Source organism: Patella vulgata, chromosome 8 (assembly GCF_932274485.2).
Source record: "Patella vulgata chromosome 8, xgPatVulg1.2, whole genome shotgun sequence".
Taxonomy (NCBI): Eukaryota; Metazoa; Mollusca; class Gastropoda; family Patellidae; genus Patella; species Patella vulgata.
The window spans coordinates 44,353,130-44,365,878 of record NC_065886.2 but is presented as its reverse complement, the minus strand read 5'-3'; the positions used below and the strand labels follow the sequence as shown (position 1 = coordinate 44,365,878).

The 12,749-nt window shown below is 30.3% G+C and overlaps 1 protein-coding gene across 1 annotated transcript in view; it reads left to right on the top strand.

Moving 5' to 3' along the window:
* Nucleotides 1-12,749, top strand: part of LOC126831181 (cadherin-related tumor suppressor) — a 115,647-nt gene that overhangs the window by 42,523 nt on the left and 60,375 nt on the right. Inside the window, exons 2-4 of the mRNA XM_050561891.2 lie at nucleotides 5,528-5,729; nucleotides 6,108-6,442; nucleotides 10,743-10,944. Of these exons, the coding sequence (XP_050417848.1) occupies nucleotides 5,528-5,729; nucleotides 6,108-6,442; nucleotides 10,743-10,944 (739 nt within the window). The remainder of the gene's footprint in view (nucleotides 1-5,527; nucleotides 5,730-6,107; nucleotides 6,443-10,742; nucleotides 10,945-12,749) is intronic.

Below are 12,749 nucleotides of genomic sequence, written 5' to 3'. Positions count from 1 at the left end.
ATTTTGTTTTTGTTAGTGGTGATGATTTGCTTTGGTTTGGTCAATATTTATTGTAGTTTTGTTGTTGGTGTTGTATAGTGGTTTCTGTTGATATTACAGTCATAATATTTTAATGATCATGTATAAGGGCGAAAAAATATATGTACCCTTGGGTTAAACTAAACATTAACAAAGAAATCTGAAACATCAATAATTGATTTTTATTTGTGTCCTAATGACTCCCTTTCCTTGTGATATATTGATGAATAGAATATTTATGTACAGTAGATGTTAAACAACAAATTAACATAAATTTGACTATAGTTTAGTAAATACATTAGCATATTGTAGTTTTATGTGATATAGATTTATAATTTTTGTCAAATATGTCATTAAAATTCATGTGGCAAGGATGTTGCTGACATAGTGAAATTTATCTGATTGTAGAACAAGTCCATTTTCTATTTCCACAAGTCATTATCCAATTTAATGCACAAGCTTTCAATTACTCAGGATATTAAATTTGAATAAATACATGCAGCACCTGCAGATTCAGTTTCATGTATTTGTTAACCTTGATCTCAGAAAAAAAAGGATAAACCTGATAAAATTTGACAAATGTGTTGTGATTGTAAAGATTGATGGTGGCTAGTTCATCAGTTTATAAAGTTGAAGTAATTTGTACAAGTGGTTTAGTTAAGTGTTTATCTTATAAATGTCTACAGACTGCCAGCTACAAGAATGATTTTATGGTCTGTTTGAAGTACCTCCGTGATAAATATTAGCATCTGTGTAATGTTACAGTAGAGATGTGAGGGAATGGAGGTAACTCTTGACATCTTTTTTGAAAAAATCTACAATTATTCCTTTATGATGCAATTTCTGTGTATTTGCTACTGGTGGATCTGTCTCCAGAGGCACAACATATTTTGTCTGCCAGGTTTCTGAATGTCTAAAAGCAAATATTTTAGTCTTTTCAAAATTCCTGTGTCTAGCAACTTTTTGCTTCAAAATTTGTATAACGTTGTTTTTATCTAAAGACAAATACAAAAGACATAAGTATGTGCACTTCTGGGTTCAAATTAATCCATTATTTTCATTGCATACTCTACACCAAGCTACACTGTTAATTAGGAGTAGCATATATCTTTACTATCCAAATAAAAGTTTGTTTCTTTAGCAAGAGAAGATAATTCTAGATTGTATTATTTTAAGATAAGGTTATGTATTTTAACTGTAGGAAGTGTGGTAGGATCATGGATATAAAGAGGGGAAGGGGGTAGCAATGATGATCTGTATCAACAGCTGGATTACTTTACAATGACTGCTCCCTGCAGGCATTTCTCCCTAATGATTTAGACACTTGTCTGTAAGGCTAATTCCACTAGTATCGTCTAGTATAGCATAATATTTACCTAATCTATTTGTGATTTTATTTTATAGATATAAGATAGGGTAAACTTGTCTCTCGAGTTTATTTTCACAAACAAAGCAAGCATGCTGCCTGTATAGCCAGGCCAGTATAAGTTGTGGAACTTGTTTTGATGATCTGCCAAATCAAGTGTAACAATACATTACTGTAATAATAATAAAAGTTTATAAATATAGACCCTCATCAAATTTTATACATACATGTAGTAATTAAGTAATAATATGCTTTAAACAGATATTCGTTTCTTATTCTTAGTGCTGAAGTTTTAATTACTTACAGCAGCGGACAATTCAATAGGCTATCTCAAAACTCAAATACCAAAAAACAGTTTGAATGGTATTAAGATTCATTGACAGTTAAAATTTTAGATCCATGAGTATCAATGCAGTTTTACAATATTCCTCATTTTAAGCCAAAAGAAAACTAAAAATACTTCGTATTTAAAATTAAAATTTGATAATATAAAACTTCTGCCATCACTAATGAACATAACACATCAGAACAAAGAAGTTGTACTCCTTTAAACTTAAAGAATTTTTCCTTTTCAAAATCAGTTTAAACATTGTTCAATAGCTTATTTAAGCTGTTTGGGCCAGATATGGTACTCCACAGTCATGTTATTAATGCCTGGAAAAAAAAAACTGGTGGATAAGTTTAATTATGATATATTCACTTAAGTGATCTTGGTGACCCCAACAAAATGTAATGTGTCAAAATGGGGAAATAAAACTTTCATAAAATGTAAATTTCTCCCATAACAGACATAGTGAAGGTTAAGGGGTCACCTGTAATATGTCAGTTTGGGCTTTTATTAGCTTTAAAAAATGAAAAAAAAACTGTGAAATTAATAAGGACTCCAGGAGGCTATGTAAGCCACAGGAGATCAATTCCTTCATTATTCTCTGTCACGGACACTCAAAAAAATAGCAGAGTCTTCGGATATATTATTTTGAAGAACAAGTATCTAATATTATCTCCATCACTCGAGAATTTCATTGTTATGATTATTTGAGGACAATGCATCAAACTCTGCCAACAGACAAGTGACTAGCTATATTGTTATGTTGAAGATTATTGCATGTTATTTGACTGGATTCATGTCTGGGGTGGTATTAGATCAGAGTTGAATATGTTTCAGAATTGCACTTGGCCCATGTACATGTACACAGAGAATGGAACAAAGTTTAATTAAACTTTCTGCTTCTTCTTAAAAATTCAATTTCCTTTTTCAGATCAATATTTCTGACTGGAAACTTGTTTTTGAAATGAAATCTCTTAAGACGATTAAGAATACGTCAAAAATATATGAATATCATTAGAATAAAAATGATTGTCTCAAATGAATTTTTCACAAACGTTTGGTGGAGTTTTACATCCACTTCCACCAAGGGTGATATCGTAGACCTGAATATCAAACAAGAAGCATGATGCTTTGTAGGATTTCTGATGAGATGAGGCTGTAAGCCTTTCACTGCTTCTGATGAATTTAGGCTGTTTACCATTTTTTTTATCTTGTTATTCCCCAAATGACCTTAGAAAGAAAGTCTTGACAAGGATGATGATGTACATCCCAGATAAAACTGTAATGATAATCGAAATTGTATGAGGATTCCCTCTTGTGTATCTGTCGTAAGCACCGACAAATGGTCTTTTCACAAGACAAGAATACTGAAGAATTTGTTAGAATTCTCTGAATGGTCCTCATTTTTACCAATTACAACAAGTATTTCAAAACTTACTGCTACATTTACATACAAAGGTTGGGCTCGTTTTGGCTAGTTTATTGTTTCAATAGCAGTAAAGTGGAGATAGAGTAGCCTCTTCTAGTAAGTAAACAGTAAAGTGGACATTGACAGCATAAGTAAACAAGATGGGTACATGGTGGCGTGCCGTCCATAGTGGTCCCAATGCCTCCTTATTGGTAATACAGACACTCCACCATGATAGGAATATATTGGTTTTATTTGATATGATGTTAAGCATACCTCCTTTTTGAAGAGTTGTTTAACCACAGTATTTGTCTTTGTCCATAATTTGCATTACAATATTTGGCTAGGAATATCTGTTAATGTCTTTATCGTTCAATGTTGATACCATAGTGATTTTCGTTGATTTTGTGGAGGAATTGATTTCTTTTATTGGTTGGTCAACTCAAATTTGTTTGTTGCAATACAATTCCTAAAGTTAACTGTCGTTGTCCCTTGACCGTCTTTTCCAATATTTTTCGACAATATCATTGTTATTGTATGTGACGTTATGGTGTTCTTGGTTTACAAAAATATTCCACAGTGAAATTACATATATATTTATTTCCATTTAAAAGATAAGTGATCTTGACACATATCTATTTTAAAGATATAATATCTCTCCCAGCGGAGTTACTTCACCGGATGATAGATGGACTCGTTAATAGAGTCTACTCTCTACTGGTAGTCAGTATCAGAATCTTCATAGTGTAAGAGGGAGATAGATTGTATCAAATTGACAGTTACGGCTAATGTTTTCCTCTTCACTCCATCAATATCTTTGAATTGATTTAAAGACTATTTGATAAAGACTACCGGTGTATTGAAATAGATTATCCTGCCTTTTAGCAGATTAATAGATTAAACGATCAGTTACCAATAGCGTAAAAAAGCAAATTACCAACTTCATTTGATTTTTTATATCCTTTTGATGTGCTTAATATATTGAAAATCCATGTTAGAGATATTGCAATCTCCCGAGTCTTTCCAATTTATATTGATTAGCAATTGCTTTGATTTGGTTCCTGCAAGTAAATCCAAACTCCATTAAATGAAAATCGTGCAAGTGTCCTGCTTTGACAAAAACAAAACAAAACAAATTTAATGTCTGCAGAAAAAGGAAATATTTAACGAATTAGTAAAAACTATCGTTTTGAGGAAATTTTGAAGGTTTTTTTGTCGTGACGTTTAAAGATGGAGGATTAATGATTGGGTTTACTTTAATCATGTTGTTCAAGATAAAAGGATTTAAAGTCAGATTTGTCGTTGATCACCAGAAAAGTCGAAACTAAAGCCTTTGGACTAAAAGTGTACCAAAACCATTTTTTTGGTACATGTCCTAAATTAGGTTTTACAGAAAGTTCAAACAAGCGTATTGGATAATTACCAAACGTTTTAGTTGTCTGAAGATTGACCCAAATTCCTCTTATCTGACAGTTGTTGACTGTGTCTGTATTTGTTTTGTTTGTATACGGTAGCCATCATGTTTGTTGATCAGTCGTACATGTTGAATTTTAGCGTCTTAACCTATTTGTCTTTTTAGACCTTGCATACAGAATTGATTGTACAGATTTGGATTTCACGTAAACGCATGTGTCATTTGTTTTTGCATCCTATGCCTCGCACTCATCAATATAAAGTATTACTCTTTTTCCCTCTCTTAAAATCCTTCACTGGATTTTCAGTGAAGTTGTAACTGGTTTAAGGTCACCTTGATTATTTCAAAAAGTAAACAGATCTAAAGAAAGAATCTTTTGTTTAAAGTACCGGTAAATTAAATATGGCAGTACACTTGTCCTTTAATAGCAGCCATGTTAGGACTAATGTGAATAAAAGATATTTGTTTTGGTAAATTTGTTTGAAATATTCAGAATGGGTTGGAAAACACATAGATTAGTCTTAAATGTACTTTCAATGTCTTGCAAACTATACTATATTGTGAAAGTGGAATCTCTAAAAGGCATACGAGTTCAAATATGATTTATTTTGTTCAATATTTACAAAGACATGATGAATTAAAAATTTGTCAATATTTGGTATCAGTTTTAGATGGTATAAAGGAAGTATTCTCAAAACAAGCCAGTGCCAGCTATAATTGTTTCTGAAATGTTTTGATGGGCATCTTTTTAATCCAAGCCAGGATATTATCTACTATTGATATTTTGGTTTAATTTTCTTAATTAAATGTTAAACAATCAATTTGAGCACATTTTAGCATGAATTAAGACATGACAAATTAGACATTGTCTAAAAAAAATGCAAATAACAATCTGTGACTTCAAAAAAAAGTTAAAAGAATTTAACTTGGGAAGTTAATCAATAGTTGTTTTTTCTTACAAGTTCTAATGTTTATATTATTTTCTAATTACAGGTGCAAGTTCGATTACTGGATAAAAATGACTCGCCACCAAGATTTACCAGCCAGTTTTATTCTGTCAGTATTTCTGCTGATCAGGAAGTAGGGAAGAGTTTTACAAGAGTTAGTTATGATGATGCTGATAGTGTTGGTGCTGCTACGGTAAAACTACTTGATGTTGATGATAGTGATTTGTTTTCTATTGATAAACAGACAGGTAAGATGATATATTTATTATGAATAATAACCCGATTCCATTCCCAGTTTGAGTAAAATTAAATACAATACCTCTCGCAGTACCATACATTGCTTTACCAAGTCACCATTTTTGTGTGGAACTAGCCTGCAGACTACTGACCAATCAAATAGCTAGTTTTGTTTGTTTATTTCATACTTTCAGATCAATCACACACGTTAACATAGTTACGATTGTCACTCATACCTTTTTTATACAAACATATTAAAAGCTCTATTTAATTGCATCTTTGATGAATTCAAAATTGCCTCCAAAAATAGTTTTTGCTCATCATGAAGATTCATTGCTGATATTCTTATATATTTATGAACTTTACTGAAAATGATCCTCTAATTGTAGGTGCCATTTCTACCAAACAGCGTTTGGACAGAAGCAGAAGATCTGTTTATAAAGTGGCAGTAGAAGCTACTGATGGATTTCAAAGCAGCCAGACCACTGTCCAAATCACAGTTCGAGATCATAATCCATCATTCAATCAATCATTTTATTCTTTTGATGTCCCTGAAGATACTGCCGTAGGAACAACCATTGCTAGTGTGGTTGCAACTGATTTGGATGAGGGTCCAGAAGGTCATGTGACTTATGAGCTGCAGTCTGATTGGGGAAAAGATAAATTCCGTCTAGACGCCACTCTGGGAACCTTCATGTTGATCGATAGATTGGATTTTGAAGAGGTAAAATTTCTTCTTTTTTTTTCTGCAACACCACATTTTGGCATGCTCATTTCTGTGATAGACATGATAGATAATCTTTGATTCTTTTGAAATACTCGAGAGATATGAACCTTCTTCTCCTGAGGACATATTTCGTGAAACATTTACAAGGTTATCATGATATATCATCCAGTACAAAGAATAAAAGTGCTGAATATCTAACTATCAATCAGAACTATGTCCCATTTGTTATCACTTTTTGACAACTTTCTCATATGGTGGCTGATTGAATAGAATGATAATACATATTGGCAACCACATTGCCTCAATAAATTTCAAATTTTAAAGCTTAATCCTGATCTGGAATTGAAATCTCTTTAATGATTTACAATACAGATTTGCATTACAATGCTTTATTGACGACATAAGATACACAATTTACTCAGCTGGGTAATAATATGCAGAAATATCATTTTTGCATATTGTGCAATGTAACAGAAAATTTTAATCACAATGCTGTGTGTTCTTTTGACTGTAAAATTGTTTTTGTTTTGTTTTTATATTTGATTTTCTAAAACAATAAAATGCATAACATAAAACAAATTAAATTTTGCATTATATTCTAAAGCAGTAGTAAGTCCATGCTGATGCAAGCCAGAATAATTTATTGTCATTAATTAGCCTCTAATCATGCTTTTTATTCAATACATAAATATTAGTGTAAGCTCTAGTTGTATGCCCATTGTGTCACTCTATAATATCTCATACTGCAAACATACATTATTATGGTAACCAACTAATTTAAGAATAAGAGTTTTCAAACATTGTATTTGAGAAATGATGATGTTTGTAAGATTAAAAAAGATTGTAAACAGCTATACTATGGAATAGTATATCTTAACTCCATGTTTTTTATAAGTTAATAACAATATTAACTCAATATTTTAAATTGTCAACCTTCAGGGGACTATTGATCATTGTGCAGTCATTGTTCTAAGGGTTTTTCGTATATCAGTGTAATCACTTGCATCAACATCCACATATCAATTATTTTGGTTATAACAGAAATCAAATCTCATCTTCGTGGGATGTTGTCATTATCAAAACCTCATCAAATCGTTGTAAATACTCCACAACAATCTATTCTTTTACCATTTGTATTTATTTCAGTGAAAGGGGTCGTTGATAACATTTCATCAATTTTCATTTTCTTGCAACGTTTGTATTATTAAAACCCACTAATCACTGTGTATACTCCACAACAACTTATCCATTAATCAATTAGTCAATTTTTTAGGTTAATTGGTATTATTACTTATTAGCGTACAATTAAATCAGATTACCATTAGGTACACGTAATTAAGTTACATCCCTGGTTTGTCATCATTAACTTAGCATTGTGGTGTACATGTATATATTGTCCTGTCATATTTTCATTTTTTATCATAGCTTGATAATGACTAGAGAAGCCTAGTCGAAACGTCGCTCAGTAAAAAGCAGTAATTGTATTCCATAGAATTGTGACCTGTATAACAATATTGTTACTTTAAGAATTCTGTTTGTTTAAAGGGACAATAACACTCTTGCTGGCTTGAAAGCTCCAGAAAATAAATAATATCTCTATCTAAGTACTAGATGTTTAAGTGTCCTACCTGTTGTGTAAATTATCCATTACATCCTATTTTACTTGTCCAGAGGGTTTGAAAATATTTTTAAATCAAAGTTTCATTTGAAAAGGTTTACGTAAAAGTTTCAAACCATTATGTTGAATTTTTCAAAATTTTTAAATAAGGTGTGTTAAGATGAAATTTGTATTATCAATTAATTGACATATTCTAAAATAGTACAATTTGTTGACCAGAATAAAGATTGGGACATATTATTCAGTTACAACAAGAGTGGTATTGAGCCTTTAATAGAAACCATTTCATTTTTCAAATATAAGCGGTGTTACCTTACAATCAATTTTAAGTAGTTTCAATTATTGCAAATTAGTTACATTAATAGAAACCGTTCAATTTGCCATAAAACTTTACATAAAAATGTTTAACAAGTATGGGTGATTTAGAATGTTGGATATTTTATGTCTCTTGTGAAAAAAAAGAGAATAATTTATTGGTTTTTGAAGAGCAGACATTCTGTCTGTCTTAGACTGTGGTTTATTATTTAATAAGAGGTAATGAGAAAATAACCTTCTCTTATTCACCTTACGAAAATCTAGTGAAATACGGCCCACTTAGCCAGCCCTGGTGTTTTAAGTCAACACATAATAAATATTTGATGCTACTTAATGGAAGTTAAAGCCATCAACACTTAAAGAGCTGTAATGTTTGGGGTTATAAATATTTTCCAGACACATTGGACAACAGACAATTTAATTACCAACTGTTATGACCTAACAATTGAGACTTCTAATTTTGAAATTAATGTGACTGTTGATTCTTTGTGTTTATATTCGCAAGCACCTGGGCTGTCATTTCAAAATTTTGTCGCAATCTAATGTCCACATTTCCGCTTATTTTGTTTAGTTACCAACAAAATACCAGTACACCAAAACAAAGCCAACCTTTTGTTAATCTTTTGAAACAAAAATTGAAGAACAGCACTTGCCTATCACGGATTTTAAAAACAGATCTTGATCAGCCCACCAAAATACTATATTTTGATCTGAATAAAAAAATTCTGTATTTTATGGCAAGTAAAATTGACTGATATTGATTCACGTTCTGGTCGTGGTTTTTTGTATGCTGACTTCTCCATAGTCTACTTGTTACAAATTTCAAACGGAGAATTGACAGTATTGATGTTAATAATATAAAAATATCAGACATTTAAACAGATAAATTATACATTTTATATCTACTTAAATCAAACAGATAAATTATACATTTTATATCTACTTAAATCATACAAAACACAACAACATATACTGGACATGACCTTATTAAATACTTGAAATTCCCTTTGAAATTCCTTTGATGTTTTTAGTTTTAATATATATCGCTTCTTTAAACCTGCTAGGCCTACTTGAAAATTTGTCTGATCAAAATTGAAAGCGAATATTTTATACCTAAATGAGATATTATCTGGTTAGGATCCACATATATTAACATATTTGAGTAGTTTATAAACATGTAATATGTATACCGATAGGTTGAATATATAAATAAAGTAATCATAAACTTATATTTGGAACAAGTGCCTTTCTTACATAAACCACCCCATAATTATATCTACCTGGTCGTCACTTTTATTAAGACATCAGTGCACTACATCAAATTCCAAGATTCTAAAAGTGTTAGTTTACATGACATGAAGAGCTGTCAATGCGTGGATGAAGAGTATATAAATTGTGAATAAATTAGGTTTTCCTGTGTGTCAAAGACTCTTCAAATATTATTGACACAAAAAGTATTAGGTAGATAAAATTTCAGGTGGATGTAGCCTATATTTACATACTATATGTTAAATATATATTAGTTATATGAACCTTGAGTGCGTTTATTCGCTTCATAGTACTTCATTTATCTCAAATAAATTAATAGCTATTTGGGAAATTAATTACAGTTTGTATAGATATCATAAATTTTACAAATTACTATGATGTTATCATTCTATAATAGAGCACATTTGTAGGTATATATACTTGAAAAGTTAAACATGTAATAAACATATACTTTGTGGTAAATGAATTTGACTTTATACTTTTAAGGTATCAGACCACCGCATGTTTTAATACATGACATTTATTCCTCAAAATTTATCCTTAATAAATCGGTTATTTTAAATTCTTGGATTTCAATCCCAACAAACCAGTGTTTAATTCTTTTCTTGTGTATGGACTATCATAACTTCTAAAATATTTGACACCTTTGTTATTAGTGCCATCATAATTTCTAGATAATTAACACCTTTATGTGTATTCCATGTATTATGTGTATTAAGCCACTGACACCTTAACTGTATCTGCTATCATAATTTCTAATGAGATTGTCACCTCCATGTTATTTGTTATTTCAATTTCTAACATTTGACACCTCTATGTGTATTTCATGTATAATGTATATTTAGCCCTTGACACCTATATGTATATTACTTCATCAGTGTATACTGAATATGTATATTGGTTTCTAGTATATTGTTATAACTGTGGAATATTTTAAAATGTCTATGTGTATTAGTCATTAAATCCACCTTCAAAATAATTATTTTCAGAAATTTCCCTCTGTTAGGTTTTTGTAAACTTTGTTTTGATATTCAATAGTAATCTGAACAAAATTTATTAAACAGACATTAATAGTTATTAAATTAAAAATTTCAGATACAGCTTTATACCCTGAAAGTTATAGCCAAAGATGGCAGTATTCCACCAAGATCTGCTACAGTTATGGTCTATATGAATGTAAAAGATTATAATGATAATGCTCCACTGTTTGAAAGAGAGACATATCAGGCAGTAATAGCAGAAAATGCCGTTTTGGGATCCAGTGTTACTGATGTCACAGCTGTAGATAAAGATTCAGGTAAGAAAATATTATTGAAGTCTATCATTAGGAAATGTACCAATAATATAGGGTTAAATTCACAGTGCTTATAGTTTACCTGAAGTCATATTGGAGTATTAAATGCTAAATTTTAGTGTCAGTTAAGTTAGAAGCAGACTGAAAAATAAAAAGTAATTATTAAATGTCAAAAACTATATTTCGAAAATTTGAATATTTACTAACAAAAAAGATGAGTCAGAATTGAGCAATTCATGGAAGACTTTAGTTGAAAACAGTGAAATCAGTGACGCTATAGAAACAGCAGTTACACCATTCACATTGTCATTGTTATCATCCTCAAACCCACATGGTCACAACCATATTGAAATATAACAGTACAGATTTTATAAATGATGATATAAACAGGGAATAAATTAATAATAAATAATTCATAAACATGCATTTTCATTGTTTTTCTGATTTGAGAATCATTGTTTGCATGCAACACAGTCTAGATAACACACAACAGATGTTGTAAAATGTCGAGTATATTTAATTATACTAGATAGGTTAAAGTAATACTGAAAAAAAACTCACGATAATTAGCTTCATAAATCTTAATAAATGTTTCTTTTATTTGAAAGAAACCATTATCACAATTATACAAACTTTTTAATTGGAATAATTGATAAACAATTTGAACCCTGGAAAATTTTTTTTTTTTGATAAACAAAACAATGTTTTTATGAAAGCAGATCTAAAAGCATGTTTGAAATTAACTATTATCAATATAAATTAAAAACTTTTTGAATGAAGAAAATGTTTATAAAAAAAATTTATGATGGCAAATATGAAAGGGAATTTGAAAGAATTATGCAAACTTTTTTGTTGAACAGAAGATAAAAATTTGTTTTGATGGTAAAAGCAAATTGTTATTCAAATAAAAGGATGTTTCAAAGAGCAAATCGATATTCAATTTGCATGTATACTTAAAAAAGACCATGTTTAACTATTTGACATTTGAGAAAGAATTTGAAATCTTTTTCTCATCAATACATTTATGTCATCTTTTGTTGTGATGTATACATCAGTAGACTTCTAGTACTCTTCAAATACTTCATGTCAGCTTGTCCTAGCTGTCTTAATTTGTGGCTAACAAAAATCTTTTGTAAAGAAATAATGAAGTTATTAACTGTTACCCTTAAATAACCTCCATACTGTAGATTATTAAATTGATTAGCTAATCTTGAGATACTTTCAATAGCTTATCGTAATAATATAATTTTTAGTTTTCATCAATAGGATTCTTTTAATGGCTTATCACTGTAATGTAATATTTAGTATTCCTTTGAAATGTCAAAGCTTTGGTTCTGAAAAAGATTTGACAAGGAAACATTCACATTTGTGTACATCCTCGTAATTTGAATTTTAAATTTGCTGTTAAATAATCTAAAACCAACACCATCCATGTGATCTGTTTTATAAAATGTAGGTTATGGGGCGTGGGGTTGATATCAAGGCCATCGGGTCAGGTTCAAGATGGTCCTAACATAGGTCATTTACATTCCAATTACTTTTTCATTCACTTTTAGTCAAACATACAGTAGCCATTTTTTTTTTTTTTCTAGAAATCAGAGGACCAACATTTTCAACTTTTTTATTTGTATATTACGTCCATTAAGAACAGTATACAAAGCATACACATACATCAATATACCGTGACTTTTGGAATGGAAAAAAAACCCACTTAATTCAATAAACACTATGTCCGATAAAAGACACCAAATCCAGATCTGGCCCGATTTACACTATAACTCTGTTTTAACTGGGCCCAAAGAAAACTT